Here is a 17006-nt window from a genome sequence, read left to right as displayed (position 1 = left end):
GCTGGGAGGGTAAAGATGGGAGTACTTCTCCAGTTTTACCATGGCTGTCATAATTTTGAGGAAATGTGAACTGTTCTTTGTGTGCATGGCCCAGACTGGCCGTGAATTTAACATATACCTGATGGTCTAGCCTCAGGCTCAGATCACACTTCCCAGTGGGTAGACTACTCTTTTCTCCATCGTCCTTCAGGAAGGAATCCTACTTGGGTCTGCAGAACTCAACATAGAAATGGCCCGTGGGGAGGAGACACTGGCCTTCTCCCTGACCCCAGAGCCCCCAACAGGACCTGCTCCAGACATACTTCAGTCTTCCAAGGGAACTGGGGAGTCGATTTTCACTGTTGCAAGCACATGCCTGGGTATACCCCAGCCCACCCCATATGCCAACCTGGTGGTTCAGCTACCAGCATTGTGATTCCATACAGGAAAAATGAGCAGAGCCAGCTCCTGGGCTGGGAACAGGGCATCTCCAGATGACCAGTACATCTCAGCTTCGTTCTTCTGCCCAGCTAGCTGAGAGTGAATGAATGGGCGTGCTACTCATGATGCAAAACAGGAGGCAACAGGACGATCAGCTGCCTCTAAGGGCCCTTTGGATGTCAAAACATAGACATTTTCTTTTGGGATGGGGGTGGCACAATGGACACCTAGAATCCCAGCACTGGGGAGCCTGGGGCAGGACTGTATGAGTTCAAAGTTAACCTGGACTAAATGGTGAGAGAATATCTAAAAACAACCCCTCCCCCAACCAAATAATTCCATAGCTTGCTTTTGTTCTCACAGCCCAACTCTCCTGGTAGAATCCTGTTAGTTTCCTAAAATAGTTCAGAGAAAGCAAAGTTCCCATGAGGCACTGTAGTGGGCATAGCAGTGGGGGGAGGTTTGTTCAACAATGTGATGGCTTGTCCCTCTGCTGGCACTGGCCACACACCAGCCACCCTCCACTGCCTGCCCCCAGCATGTCTGCTCCCCTTATTGGTGCAGCACCTTAGACTCCACCTGATTCCCGCCCAGAAGACAACCATCTCCTCCCAGACTCAGTTTCCTCTGAGCATTTGCTCTGTACCACCCCAGCTCCCAACCCCGGAACTCGAGGGCACAGCTACTCTCTATCAACCTGAACCTTTGTCTTCTCGTGACTTTGACTAGAGGAAATTTGAGGCCTCCTGTGCCCTCCTCCAGCCGCATTGTGCCTGTTCCTCAGCCTGCACACATCTGCCCATACATCCCTAGTGAGTACCAGATCACATTCACCCTGGCCTCAGCATGAGGTCCCATGGGCCTTGCAAGGAGGGCTGGTAATGTGGCAGTGATGCTCCTCACTCTGCCTGGTGTTTTCTGAGCAGAGTTCAAGCCTCCGCTTTGATTCCCGCCCTTTCTGTCCTACTTATATTTGCACAGAGGCCTCAGAGAGCCGTGGGTATGCCAGTGACAGCGACCAACCCTTGAGCCTCCACAGTGGCTTAGTGGTCCATGTCCTTGGCCACCGAGGTCAGTCCAGTAATATTGCAAGGAGGGATAGGCAGGTGGACCCCGGTTCCATGCAATGGATTGGGCTTGGGTATCTGCCATTGAGTACCAATAACCTATGACCAAAACTGAGGGTAAAGACTCTAGAAACACACCGAGTAAACTTAAAACTCAAGGTCAGAAACACACTCAGTGTTCCAACTTTGTTGTGAAATCAGAATTGTCATGATGTCACGCAAGATCTAAAAGAAATTAACCCATGAGAGCCAGGAGAAGTTTCAGGTTCTATGTGGAGTAAAGACAACATCTAAGACATTTCCATAGCTCTCAGGGCAGAAGACAACCCAGCTTCCAACCTCCACCAAGAGCCAGAGCTGGCATCTCTCTCTCTGGAGACAGGATCTCACCTATCCCAGGATGACCTTGAGCTCAGTAGTGTAGCCCAGGATGACCATGAACTTCTGAACTCGTGCCTCCACCTCCTGAGATTACAGGTGTGTACCATCATGCCTGGTTTTATGAAGTATTGGGAGATCAAATGTAGGCCTCCTACATGCTAGGCAAACATTCTACCAACTGGGCTGTACCCCCAACCTGATGTCTGCTCTGTCCCTAGCACATAGACCAGCTAGCTTCCTGTACTCACTTCCTGTCCTTCCCCTGGGCAGTGGGTACCATGCTTCCTTTGGGTGAGCTGGCGGGCCAAGTATGCTAATCTCCTTACTGCAGGCCCTCTGCCCTCCCTTGCCTCTTATGGGCCACCGGCAGTGTGTGTGCCAACAGATGCTGGCTCACCACGATTTGTGAGACCTTCCTTCCAGGTGGCAGTTGTATTCGTCACCGTGATTTTTTCTGCCCACAACGCTACCCCTCAGTCTGAAACGCAGTGATCAGAACACTGGATGCCTGGGTTCTTGAATTATGCCCAGTTGCTTTCAGCTCATCCCAATCTCCAGGGGCCAACTGGGCAGGGCCAGGAGGCTGGCTATGGCTGACTCTCCCTTCAGGGACCCCCATGTAAAAGACTGCACTCCTAGGTATGGTGTGCTACCGACTCCATTAGATCACAGTCCTGACAGTGTTCTTTAAGGTTCTTGGTATTCCACAAGCCCTCCTTGAAAGGATGCAAGACCCTTCTTCCCCTTCTTTCTCCTTCCTTCCCCTTCCTTTCCTTCTCCTAATCTCTCCCTCTCACCCACCATTTTCTCTTTCCCTTTCCACCTACCTCCCCAAGTGCTGAGATTAGAGTTTGTCCACCATTCCCACCTAGCTGACACTGCTCTCCAGCATAAAACACAGAAGGAGGCCAGCACCGTCTTCCACCCCAAAGACACTCAGATGGCTCTCACCCAGCTCCTCCAACAGTGGCACTTCTTAACTCAGTCCAAGGGGACACCAGGACAGTGCACGGTGCTGAGCACTGAGCTGGAGCTTCTCAACCAGAGAATGAGGTGGTCACTGTCAGGGACCATGCACTGCAGCACCTAAGCCTGGGAGGCTCTCTGGTCATTTCCTTTCTGCTTGCCCCAGCCCAGCTATCTGAGAGGTGGCTCAGACCCAGCAGAGGTGGACACAAGCTTTGTGCCCAGCAGCCACTTGATTGTAGACCCAAAGAAAAGGATGCAGGTGGCTGAGATGAGGTCGACTCACTGAGATGCGGCATAATGCATGGGTTGTTTAAAGCGGATTCATTTATAATGCAAGGAGAGAGAGAGGACCGATGTCCAGTGTACTGTTCACTGAGTGCCCTGGGCTCTGGGAAGTGAAGAATCCCCAAGCCTCTTACACAGCATCTGCTGGCAGATACTGTGCTCTGTAAATATGTAAATAGTGATGGAAGGAAGGAAGGAAGGAAGGAAGGAAGGAAGGAAGGAAGGAAGGAAGGAAGGAAGGAAGGAAGGAAGGAAGGAATGCCACTTGGACCTGTCCCAGGTTCTGCATCACCATGGCAATAAAACCCTCTCCAAGTTGCTGCTGATTGGCAGAGAGGGGATGGTGGTTAAGATCCCACAGAGCCACGTGGTCAGGGTAGAAGGTTTAAGTGGAGATGTCAGTACAATGCACATGTTTGGATGCAGGTTCCTTCACAGAGACAGTGCCGCTGCTGCCCTGGGTGCTTTAGATGGATGGCTGAGGTTACGCCCACATGAAGGTTCCCACCATTAGTGTTTCCAAGTCTCTCGTTCACCCTTGGTCTCCCACCCCAATCACATTCAGCCGCTGTGTCCCCGGCTGGCAGCACATCCTGAGACCTGGGGTTCAAGTTCTTCAGAGACTAGCTTTCATGTTTCCATGGTGCCCTCTGCTGTGTTGTTTTCCAATGCTTTCCTTATTCCTTCCACGAATAGAAATAACGTTCAACCAACAAGGTATCAGATGTTAAGCCACAAAGCCTTGTGGATGAATTCCAACTTATTTTCTTAGTATCCTCTCCGTTTGAGAAAGGATCTTATACTGCAGCCCGGGCTGGCTTCTCTCAGCAATCCTTCTGCCTCAGCTTCTGAAGTGCTGGGGTTACAGGTATACCATCACACTGACTGTGGTAATATGAATAAGTATGGCCCCCCATAAATTCATGTGAATGCTTGTCCGTAGGGAGTAGCACGATTAGGACATGTGGTCTTGTTGGAGTAGGTGTAGCCTTGTTGGATGAAGTGTGTCACTGTGGGGGTGGAGCTCTGCAGTCTCCTACACTACGTCCAGCTATGTCCAGTGACACCACCTTCTGATGCCTGTGGATCAAGATGTAAAACTTCTGACTCCTCCGGCACCATGTCTGCCTTCACACTGTCATGCTTCCCATGATGATGACAATGAATTAAACTTCTGAAACTGTAAGCCAGTCCCAATGAAATGCTTTTCTTAATAAGAGTTGTCATGGTCACGGTGTCTCTTCACAGCAATAAAACCCTAACTAAGGCACTAATGTTCCTGTTTCAATATATATTTTTATAGATCAGAAATTATCTACGTAAAGCCTTTTACAAGAAGGGAAATCAGGGCTGGTAAGATGGTCTATCAGTGGGTCACCTGCTGTGCCAGTGCAGTGCCAGGAAGGCAGAGACAGGTAAACTCTGGGTAAAAGCAAAGCCCCTATCTCAGAAGCTGGAAGAGCTAGAGATAGCTCAGTGGTTAAGTACCTGCTGCTCTTCCAGGGGGCTCATGATTGGTTCCCAGCCCCCACATCAGGTGTTTCACAACTGCCTACAACTCCAGCTCCCTCCAGGGGACCTAAAGTCCTCTCATGGAGTTCACTGGCACCTGTGATACATATCCATACCTAAAACTGATGACAACAATGACGATGACAATAGCAGCAGTGGTGGTAATAATATGGAAATTACTGAGGAAGACATCTGAGTGTGACCTCTGGTCTTCACACACGTGTGCACACACATGCACACATGCACAAACAATATACACGTACACACAAATAACTGGAGGAGAGGAACTGAGGCACTTGGGGACTTGGCCATGGTCTGAGGGCCGGTGGTCCAGAACTGAGGATGTTTTCCAGGCCAGCACAGCAGAGCTTTTACTCTGTCTTTCTTGCTGTCGCTGTGGCTTTACACACTTGTGCCAGGCCCTGTTCTTTCACCAGAACCAGATCCAGGACGACAGTCAAAGGCTGGAAGATATTGGGACCAGAAGTGATTTTGTGCAAGGATGCCCCCGTTTTTCCTCTGATGAGGCCTGGGAAACACATGTGCCTGTTGACCAATGCACTGTGTCACTCATGTGACAACAGAGGCCTGCCCACACTGCCCACATGTGCGCACACGCATGCACACACACACACACACACACACACACACATCTAGAGATCTGAGTGAGGAAGAATTCCCTTCTGTGTCATTGAGATTGGGATAGCATCTTTTTCTGCTGTGTGACTGAGGGCTCTGTCGCTGCTGATGGGGGCTGATTGTGGCCTGCTGTGCCCAGAGCCATCACTGAGGCTCCTCCAGTGTGGTAGCTCTCTGTATGTTGTCAACAAAGACAACTTCCCTCCCCAGTCTGCTAAGATACATTAGCTGCTCCAGAGGAGGGGACTACACAGGTGTGGGCACCAGGAAGACAAGAGCAGAGTTTGGCAGCAGGCAGCCCTGCTAAGGAGGGCTAGGGGACTCTAAGAACATTGCCTGGAAAAGTATAAGTGCACAGGTGTATGTGTGCACATGGAGGCTGCCCAGGTGTATGTGTGCATGTGGAGGCTGCACAGGTGTGTGTGTGTGTGTGTGCACGTGGAGGCTGCACAGGTATGTGTGTGCACGTGGAGGCTGCACAGGTGTGTGTGTGCACGTGGAGGCTGCACAGGTGTATGTGTGCATGTGGAAGCTGCACAGGTATGTGTGTGCCCGTGGAGGCTGCACAGGTGTCTGTGTACATGTGGAGCGTGCACAGGTGTGTGTGTGCACGTGGAGGCTGCATAGGTATATGTGTGCACATGGAGGCTGCACAGGTGTATGTGTGCACGTGGAGGCTGCATAGGTATGTGAATGCACATGGAGGCTGCACAGGTGTCTGTGTACATGTGGAGGCTGCACAGGTGTGTGTGTGCACGTGGAGGCTGCACAGGTGTGTGTGTGCACGTGAAGGCTGCACAGGTGTGTGTGTGTGTGCATGTGGACCATGATTCTGCTAGACTCCTGGGCTAATAAGCGCCAGGGATCTGCCTGTCTCTGCCCCACCAGCTGGCGTTACAGATGTGTGCCATGTCCAGATTCATATTTATTTTAAAGCAGCAGCTATTTCCTCTGTGTATAACAGCATCTTCTGAAGGCTGAGCTTCCAAGGCAGGTTTCTCCACAGCTGTCTTGAGGGAGGAACCATGTGGTGGTGGTGGCTTAGGGTGGCCAGGAGAAGGGCCTCCAGTATGTTCTGAGCTCTGAACTATTTGAATGGATATTCTGTGGCCAAAAGTATATTCACTTTTTTTCTTTCTGCCGTATCAGGTTTTTTTTGATGCGGTGCTGGGAATTGAACCTGGAGCCTCCTGCATGCTAGGGGCTTGGAAGCCACGTGAAGGAAGCCATGGGAAGAAACCTGAACAGAACAGCTGCACGCTGGCCGGGGCACACACAGTCTCTGCTTCTGACCCTTCCTTTCTGTGTGCTTCCTTCTTAGCTTGCCCTTATCCACCAGGAGTGGTGCGGGCACTGTGACCTCTGGGACATCACTGTCCCTAAGGAGCAGCTCTTATATCTCTGGCAGGTTGAGCTGCCACCTTTTCATAGTTCTGAAACAAATTGCTAATTTCTCTTTCTCTAATGCATTTGATGGTCACTTCAAATAAAATTCTTCAAAGAGATTGCAAAAGAAGAAAAAAGCAGAGGAAAGAAAAGAAACAGGGCATTAACTACAGACTCCTGATGGGTTACGTTTCCCTGAACGCTCTTCCTGCGATCTTTTTGTGCTCTAAATTACCAATTCTAGTCCCTGTGTAGCTAAATAATAATAATTACCATATAAATGAATATGCATATGTGTCATTTTTCTCCCGAAAAGCTACAGAGCCTGCTTGTTTTGGATGAGGGTTTGTTTTGCTTTTGAACAACCAAAGCTCATAATTAGAAGCCTTTGCCTCGCCCTGGAAATCTGTCTCCGTCGGGAAGAGATGAAAAACAGCTCTGGATGCCCCTTGAAGGTTAAAAGAAATCTTAAAACAAATTAAAGAGGTGGTTCTTTCCCCTGTAGGTAACAACGGCTGGGGCACAACCACAGTCGCAGACTTGTAGGTCAGAGAGGCATCTCTGTCTTCCAGGCCAAAGCCATCGTTGGACAGGTGGGGAAGTGGGGGCATGGACAGAACCAATGGTCAAGACTCAGGAGACATCCTATCCATGACAGGAGGCCCTCCTCAGTACAACACTAATGCCAAAATCAGGCCTCCACACACAGGCACAATCACCTGCTTGTGCACACACACACACACACACACACACACACACACACACACACACGCGCACACTCACACACGCGCGCGCGCGCGCACACACACACACACACACACACACAGGCACAATCACCTGCTTGTGCACACACATACACACACACACACATGCACACGCACACAGACAGAGGAATAATAGATAAGCCCTCAGCCTGGCCCCATGTGCTATGAGCCTGATCAGGATAGCCATCAATAGGTCACAGGTTTTCTAAACAGTACCAATGTGCCTGCAATGAGATGTAGCAGATAAAGCTGTCCCCCACCCCTCCCCCGCCCTGTCATCAGTCACCATGGCAATGAGTATTATAAATATCTGTGTGGTCAGTGGTATCAATCACAACACAATGTCATCACACGGAATGAGATCGATAACAGGAAATGTCATCATTCTGATGGCAGTGGGAACTCTTGGCAAGGACTCTGGAAGCCTGACTCTGAACTTGGTCTACACAGCAGGTGTCCTGTGAAAGGAGGTTACATAGATCAAGCTTAGAAATCGGCTCTAGAGGGTCTGCTACACACCGGACTTCATTGGGCTGCGGACGCAGCTCAGGTGGAGGAGAGAGGACCTGCCATATACAAAGCCCTGGGCTCACCGTTCCCTGCTCTGCACAGACCAGGTGTCATGGTCCATGTCTGTAACTTTAGCACTTGGGACATGTGGGCCCAAGGATCAGAGAGAGATGCAGTGCCAGGGTTAGCTACGTGACTCTTCTATATCTTGGAGGGCAAATTTGAGCTATACAACTGAAATCACAGAACCACAGTTTCCCCCAAAACCATGCTTCAGTTTTAAAGATTTATTAATTTGTATGTACATGTGTGTGTGTGTGCATGTATGTATGCAAATATGCCTGCAGCTACCCATGGAGGAAAGAAGAAGGGATTAGATCGCCGGGAGCTGGAGTTATGAGCAGTTGTGAGCCACCTGATTGCTGGGAACCAAACTCTGGTCCTCTGCAGAGCTGCAAGCACTCTCCGCCATCTCCAGCCCTTCCTATGGCATTTCTAATGCGTTAATAAAACACAGACAGGCCACCAAGTTCATGTGAATGTGTCTTGCTGCCAGGACACACAAGACCACTCTAACTCAGCCTGAGGCATTTGTGGCTCTGCACTGCAGGCTAGGGCTTCCACAGCAGAAACACTGGGATGCAGAGGCATGAAAGAAAACACTCTCACCAATCAGTACCGTTTTATCCACTCTGAGGCTTGAGAGACCTGTGACTCTCAGCTGCTCAGCTGGCTACAGATGCCTCGGTTTCCACACTAGCCAGTTTGTCCTGTTACATGACACCAAGGAGAGTTTCCCTCTCCTCTTCTCTCTTTACCTCCTTGCCTCCCACCCACCTTCTGTGTTCCCCTACAGTTATGTCTGAAGGATGGAAAGGAAGCCTAGAGGGCACCCCCATAGACATGTCCTCTCCGCCATGACTGCCAGGCCCCTCTAGGGTGACTCCAGCAACACAGGCCAGTCTATGCACCTGGCCAATCCTAGATGCGTTTGTGAAGGTTCATTGGGATACAGTTGTGCCCTTTCAGACACCTGTATTTAGCTGCTTTTACGCTACATTAGAGCTGAGTACCTGCCACACAGACATAGAGCCAGCAAGCCCAGACGATCTCACCAGGGAAAAGCTTGTCAGAAGAGCCCCAGCTCTGGGAGCAGAGGCAGGTGATCTCTCTAAGGTCAAGGCTCGTCTGGTCTACAGAATGAGTTCCTGCTTGGGAACAGGGTCCCAAGAGAAGAGAGTACATGTCCTGCTAACCCTCTCTTTCTCTGTGATCCTAGTATGTGGTCCTGGTATGGTGGTGGTCTGTAGGAAACATGAGGGAGAGTGCCAAAAGTAAAACCTGAAGAGTACAACAGGAAGCAACCAGGAAAGGGGCCTAGGAAGGCAGCCCAAGAATTTGAAGAATTTGGTTTCTTTTCCTTTTTTCTTTTTTCTTTCTATCTTCCTTCCTCCCTTCCTCCCTTCCTTTCTTTTTCCTTTTTTTTAAAATTTTTTTTATTTTTATTTTTTTATTTTTTTTTGTACAATGGTGATTAGCCTGCATCGCCAGCCTCGCTGGATTCAGAACCACTGTGGAATCCCACCCCTGGGTGTCCGGGAGAGCGGAGAAAGCCACCCTGGCACAGTGGCTTTATTCCATGGGCTGGACTCTCTGTGAGTCAAGCACCAGTATCCATCTCTGCTTCCTGTCTGTGGACAGGGCGTGACTGATTGCCGCCACCCCTGCCACCGTGCCTTCCCCAAGAGTAATCCAAGGAATGTGCTGAGAAATGAAGGCTTCTGCCTCACCCAAGGCCCCCTGGGAGGTCCAGAGCAGCAAGGGATGGCCTGAGCCTGCAGTCCTCAGCAAGCAGATGAAAGCAAGGGCCACATCAAAACCAAATCCCAAGCATCCATTACCTGCCAAGACAAAAAGGTCAGCATTCCCCAGAGGACAGGACCCAGAGTCTCACGACGGACGGAAGAGAAAGGCATCCCAGATAAAACCCACCCAGCCCAGGGAGATCAAAGCCAGTCCTGACTTAGATGGAGGGAGAATAACATTATCACCAAGGGTGTGGCCCAGAGACTGAAATCACTCACAACACAAAGACTCTGTAGCAGGTAATTTTTGGTGTTCTTTTGTTTTTGTTTTTCCAGAAAGGGTTTCTCTGTGTAGCCCTGGCTGTCCTGGAACTCATTCAGTAGACCAGGCTCATCTGAACTCAGAGATCCACCTGCCTCTGCCTCCCAGGTGCTGGAATTACAGGTGTGCGCCGCCACCGCCACCACCACCACCACCGCCGCCGCCGCCAGGCAGCTAATTTTTTTTAAAGCCAATCTAGTGACTATGGGAAGATACAGAGTCTTGGCAATGAAACAGGAGGTGGAAAGAAGAACCAACGGGACTTTGGGGACTGAGAAAAACAATAACCCAAATAAAAAGCTCACTGAATGCACTCAGTGGCGAAAGGAAGACGGGACAGAAAGAATTAAGGGACGGTATCCCATCTAAAACCAGAAAATAAAAACAGACAAGAACTCTGGGGTCCTAGAAGACAACACATGTGTTTCTAGAGCACCAGAAGGAGAGGAGAAAGGATGTGCTGTGTGTGGGACCAGCTTGGTGTGAGTACGGCCATCTTGGTTGTAAGTGCCACACTGCCACCAAGGCACCCCAATACGAATGCTGAGCCCTAGAAAACGGCCATCAGAGAGTCATCACGTGTGCTGCATGGCTCCTGGCTCTGGCCTTGCTTCTCAAGCCACACCGAGCATGTGAATAGGTTTCAGGAAAGGCCAGACACACTATGACCCACCTGCCTTAGCATGAAACCATTTCCCCCTGCCGTGTGGGGCAGGAGCTACCTGCACTATTGTTACCCAACACACGCTTCTGTCCCAAGTTTTCTCTGATTTCTTTTAATGTGACTCTGCTTACCTGTGGCCGGCTCTCAAACACTGGCTGGATTTTCTGAAACTGTGCAGGGAATGATTTAAAGAACAAAAGCTGGTGCTGGAGCCATGGCTCTGTGGTTAAAAGCCCTGGCTGCTCTTCCAAAGGACCAGCATCCAACTCAACAACTGTCTGTGACTCCAGTTCCCGGGGACCTTCTGCCCTCTTCTGGCGTCCATGAGCATTCCACATATATGGTACACACACACATACAGAAAGAAGGCGAGACCCTCTGACACATAAACTAAAAATAAATAAATCTTAGAAACGAATAAAAGCTAAAGGCCTTGGTCACTCCAGTGTCGCTAGCTGGCTCTCCGTGTCTCCCCACACACTTTGGCTATTGTCTTCGGCTGGCTGCTGTCCTAGGGTCCCTTCAGAATGGGTTACTTGTCCCTATAGGCACCCCGACATCCTTGTCAACTCCCACAGTTTCCCTGAAGCCCGTGACCACAGACTCACCTCTGTGGAGCTTCTAGTTCCCAGCCTCTTCACCTTCGCTGCAGCCTCTGATAGTCACCCTTGAAGCTGGACACATCCCTTCCCCTTATCCTGGTAACCAACCCCAGCTGGGCAGCACTGTGCCGTGCAGGCCGACAGCCTTACCCTTTTGAGGCAGTCGTCTTCGTTCAGACGCTCCTGGACAAGGCTGACAAGAATCGAATTGGGAATCCTCTGAAAGAAAGACATGTGATGTGAGGGTCCCAGCCCCAGCCTGGAGCTCAAGCGGGCAGACAAGGGCGGTGCCCTTGCCTGGGCCTCTGAGCACTCTCCCTGTTGAAGGTGTGTCAGCCCTTCCACATCATCTGTCTTTTTTATCTCAAGTAGCAGCCTTCCCCACCCCTCCAAATCCCTCTGCCTCCTGAGTACGCCTCACACTGCACATGCCCTAGGAGTGCAGATACTGAAGTTTCTATTCCACAAGCTGTTCAAGGATGTGTCTGTCATCCCCAGAAGTGGTGGCCTTTCTCAAGGAAAGGAACTGTATCTTTGGCCTTTGGACCCCACACAATATGGGAATGGGAGCCACTGACCAAGGCTCAAGAGTGTATGTACACCTCTCTCCAATGCACACTCAGTGACTTCACACTGCTGACCAAAAGCTGGCTTTCATGGCAATGTTCACACCCGAACTAACAGGCAAATGATATAAGTTCTTACCCCAGAGAGCTGGGTGGGGATCAGACCAACAGACCCCTACCCAGGCATCAGAAGAGTGCCGGGGACACAGTTCCAGAGGCCTGGCTCTTATGAATCAGCGACATGTCTAAGACCTGGAGTCATACGACCACAGCTGGCACCTCCATTTCAGGTGCTACCTACTTTGCTTTTGGGGATGGGGTCTCTCACTGGCCTAGAACATTCTGGATAGGTTAGGCTGGCGGGCTAGCAAGCCCTGGGACCCTTTGTGTCTCTGTCTCCTCCGGTGCTGGGATTATAGGTATGAATGTCGCATGCCTGACTTTTTTATATGGGTGCTGGAGCCCGAACTTGGGTCTTCATGCTTACACAACAGCTCTTACCTACTAACTCATCTCCCCAGAATCCCTCCCACAGCCCCTGAATCTTTTATTTGCTTGCTTTGTTTTGGTCTGTTTCGTTTTTGGTTTGGAGATAACTGTTTTTCTGTGTATAACTAGTTGCCCTGGAACTTGCTCTGCAGACCAGGCTGGAAAGCTCAGAGATCCTCTTTCCTCTGCTCTTGAGTGCTGGGGCTAAAGGCATGTGCCACCATGTCTGCCCTGCCCCAGCTCTTTTGAGACAAGGTTTTATGTTGCCCAGACACTCTTCCAACTCCTACATAGGCAAGCATGACCTGGAACAACCCAACTGATCCTTCTGCCTCTATTTCCCACGTGATGAGATTATAGGCACGTGTCACCCTTCTCTGCTTACTGGGGGACTGATGCATGCTAGGCAGGCACCACCTTTCAGCCCTGCCAGAGGTGCTCCAGGAATCCACCCTGAAGTTCTGAACTTGAGCATCTGCTTTTCCAACATGTCCCCAAGCGATATATTGCTCCTAGAATGTGACCCACAAGGAGAAGCTCTGGCCTAAGGTGACCTCAGAGTCAAAGGGTCCGCCAGGTGGGGGCCCACTGGCAAGTGAGCTGCCCTTTGGCTGGTGCCCACCTCCTCCCAGGAGTCCAACGGAGCGCCCTATGTTGGCAATGTAGCGGGAGTGGGCAGGTAGCACTGGGGAGGTAGCATCTTCTCATTCTCTTCCAGACCCCTCCCAGCCAGTGCAGTTCCCAGTGTCCCCCTCCCTCCCTTCCTCCCTCCTGCCATCCACCAATGCAATATTCCCATAGGTATAAGAACACAGGAGGTATCTGCTAAGACCGCGGGGAATCCAAGCAGTCAAAGCCCGTGCTTGAAAGGTAGCAGACCAGGGTGGGGCTTGCCTCCAGAAGTCTTCCCAGCGGGGGCTAGGTAGTGGCTTTGAGCAGGACCCATCCCAAGTGCCCCCTGCCGTTCCCTGCCACTGTGCTGTCTGGATGTCAGCTTTGATGTGTCATATCACCACAAGGGCTTCTGGGCTGCTTCTCGAAGCCCTGCCAAACTGTCTTTGCAGGAGTCAGGTGGCCTCTTTCCAGAACCCGCAGGTGCATCCCCACCCTCCAGCCCCCAGGCCTGACTTTAGGGGGAAGAGGCACAGACTGTAGATGGAGCCCAGGGTGCCCCTCCCAGCCTCGGGCAGTCTGCATAGGGACAGCTCTGGCTGCATCTACCTCAGTCGGCCTGGGTTTCCTTTCCTCCCCTGGCAGCGTCCAGGGTGGCTTTTAGCAGCTTCAGGGGCCCAGTGGTGGGGTGGCTGGCTTGACACCCCAGTATGCCTTACTCTCTGGAAGGGCATGCTTATTGGCTGCCGGGGGGAGGGGGGGCAGGTATATGGGCTGGGACTGGTTCTGCCTCCAGGACTACTTAACTTCTAGAATTGGACTTCAGTTCACACAGGAACGGCATGAACTCGGGTCACCAGCAGGCTCCATTCTCAGTGAGCGACCCTAAGGACCCTGGGTCACCCAGGTGGGCACTTCAATGCACAATACAGACTCCAGCAGTACAGCAGAAGGGAGGAGCCGAGAGCCCCTGGTCTGCTTTCCACACAGACAGCAGCTCTGCCAGAGTGGTTAAGAACCTTTTCCAGGTCCAGAGAGGCAGCTGAGTGGGTAAAGGCATGTGCCAACAACCCTGATGACCCGGGTTCCACTGGGTTTAAAGAGAATCTACATTCCTAACTGTTCTCTGGCCTCCACAAGAGCCTTGATGTCTGAGCACACACGAATGCACATGTGTGTAAGTACTAATTTAAAAGTAAAAAGTTGGACTGGAGAGATGGCTCAGTGGTTAAGAGCACTGACTGCTCTTCCAGAGGTCCTGAGTTCAATTCCCAGCAACCACATGGTGGCTCACAGACCATCTGTAATGGGATCTGATGCCTTCTTCTGGTGTGTCTGAAGACAGCTACAGTATACTCATATACATTAAATAAATGATATATATTTTTAAAGGTAAAAAGTTCTTTGTTGTTGTTTTGTTTTTCGTTGTTTTGTTTTTCTTTGTTTTGTTTTTTCTTTTAAAAGGACAGTTTCCAGACTCTTACGCAAAGTTCAGCTGCTGCAAGTTAGCAGGAGATTAAGGAAAGGCAGGAAGCACCCTTAGATTTTGGAGGAAGAGGCAGTGATTGGGGACAGGGAACAAGAGAAGGGAAGGAGAGGGGCAGACTCCATCCAGTGACACCCAGGGAGAGACAGGCAGTGTTGGGCCCTAGAATCTAGGGGGGAGGTTACCCAGCCAGCTCAGAAGCCAGTAACCTGGGCTATATCCCCCCAGACTTGAGATTTGTAGAGACTAAGTCAAACATGATGGCACGGGCCTGCACCGGGACCTGCACCGAGACCTGCACCGAGACCTGCAGGCCAGAACGTCATTAGCTGCAGGTCATCCTCAGCTACACAGTCAGTCTGGGGTACAGGGGGTGCGGGAGATATATTGTAAACCCTGTGGAGAGGAAGGCCTCCCTGAGCCTAGCCTTCCAAGCTCGGGTCCAATGCAACATGTGATTGAGCCCCCATCCCCTGCCCCTGACATCGCAACTGTGACATAAGTAACTGCAGTGACAGAGGGGAGTTGTATTGGGTGGTGCTACGCTGGGCTCACACCTCTATTCCTAAGATGGCATCCTTAAATGCTGTGGCCTGCTCCTGCTCCTAAAGACGGGCTCTGAATGAAAGAGGCAAGGCCATGCCACAAATGGTTTCTAAGACTCTGGGGCTTGGTGAAGCTGGGAGCCCGTAGGGGAGGAAGCTTGCCTGAGCTGCATACTTCCGGTTGAAAATTCAATCCTAGAAGCTGGGGGGGGGGCTGACGTGGGTGCCGCTGAAGCCGGGGCCTGGCCCACAAAGTTTTCGTGGCTCCTGCATATCTTTGTTATATTTTATAATATAAAGTTCAGCATAAAACAAAAGTTGTGTGAACCCTGGCCGACATAAAACCTCAGTGTCTTGGGGGGGCAGTCTTGCCCCTTGGGGTGCTCTGACCCTTTGATCCCAGGCCCTTCCATGCCTGGCAGTACCACAGCTCTGCCCCTCGGAGAGCTTCAAGTGAACCATAACCCTTCAGCTCCTAGCCTCGCAGCCTGTGCGTGTGGCTCGGCAGGTGACTGGGTCATGGGCACACTGACCATCGTGTCTAACCACTGCTCTTATCTGCTGCATCTGCTCTAGGCTTTGGTTTTAGCAAAAAGGCATTCTTTGTCATATGACTGACTCAAGCTCACAGTTTGGTTGGCCGATCAGACAGGCTTGTGTTTCTGTCTCACCGTGGAGTGATCACAGCGCTGGTTGAGGCTGGGGACTGACGGAGCTGGCTCCTCTGGTTCCTAGGCCAGGCACTAGAAGGGCCAAGAGGCCTTGCCTGTGGCCAGGGCACCGGACAAATGAAGGGGCTCTGTCTATAGGCTCTGAGATGGTGGGGCCGGCTGAGGGGACATAGAAAGTGGCCCAGACACTTCAGTATCAGCAAACACACAGGAGGAGGAGGGAACCTGAATCTCAGAGAATGCCTCACTCTTTGCCCCAAAGGGAAGTTTAAAGAAAAGTCTTTGCAGTTCTCTTTGACTAAACAGTGTCCTGAAACTCAAGACAAGGATTTAAATAAGCAGAGACCTGGGCCCCTAGCCGGACAGCCCAGCCTAGTGGATAAGCTGCAGGTTCAGTGAGAGATCTGACTGAACAAAACCAAAACTAAAACACAAAACATGTTGGAGAGTGATCAAAAAGATAACTTACTTACTATCAACCTCTAGTCTCCATACACATGCATGTGCATCATCATGCACACACACACACACACCACACACACACACACACACACACACCACACACACACACACACCACACACACAACACACACACACACATACACACACCACACACACCACACACACACACCATACACACCACACACACACACACACACACACACACACACACACACACACACGCAGACACTCGTACACCAAACACATAACAACCAATCCTGTGCTTTGAAAGACACTTGGTCAGCTGTGCATGCTGGTGCATGCCCTTAATCCCACTACTCAAGAGGCTGTCAGCCCTGGGGCTGGAATCAGTGGCAAACACACGGCTGGTGTAGGAAGCGGCATCCCTGATCCTTGCAGTGTCAGAGAAACACTCCCGAAGCATGGGAGCTGCTATTCTGACGACAGTCCTTTAAGTTACAGCTCAGCGGAGCCCCATAGCCTGGTGTGGCCATCAGGCCCGTCATCTGGGGTATTATCACTTGTTGCCTCCGTGCCCTCTGCTGAGCTGGACCACCATGTCTCACTGGGGCGAACCACTGCCCCTACTCCATCACTTTCCCACAGGGCCTGAGCCCTGAAGTCCCTCCCCACACCCCTACCATATCTGCCTGAATCTTATTTTACCCAAGATTTTGCTTTTCAGTAAAATCAGAAGAAAATGGAGGGCTGGAGAGAATGCTCAAGAGTGCTTGCTTGTCTTGCAGAAGGCCTGAGTTCAGGCCATATTAGGTAGCTTACAACCACCTTTAACTCTAGCTCCAGGGGATCTGACAACTTCCGCTGGCCTCTGAGAGTGACTGCATACAC

General features: G+C 51.0%; 1 protein-coding gene across 2 annotated transcripts in view; it reads right to left on the bottom strand.

Annotated features, from left to right (window-relative positions):
- The window catches only part of Ak8 (adenylate kinase 8), a 118037-nt gene that overhangs the window by 89134 nt on the left and 11897 nt on the right, over positions 1-17006 (bottom strand). For both annotated transcript variants that reach the window (XM_052181985.1, XM_052181986.1), the window contains one exon: positions 11477-11545. In XM_052181985.1, coding sequence (XP_052037945.1) covers positions 11477-11545 — 69 coding nt within the window. The remainder of the gene's footprint in view (positions 1-11476; positions 11546-17006) is intronic.

Source organism: Apodemus sylvaticus, chromosome 5, assembly GCF_947179515.1.
Source record: "Apodemus sylvaticus chromosome 5, mApoSyl1.1, whole genome shotgun sequence".
Taxonomy (NCBI): domain Eukaryota; kingdom Metazoa; phylum Chordata; class Mammalia; order Rodentia; family Muridae; genus Apodemus; species Apodemus sylvaticus.
The sequence above is the reverse complement of the archived record's forward strand: the minus strand, read 5'-3'. Positions and strand labels throughout refer to the sequence as shown.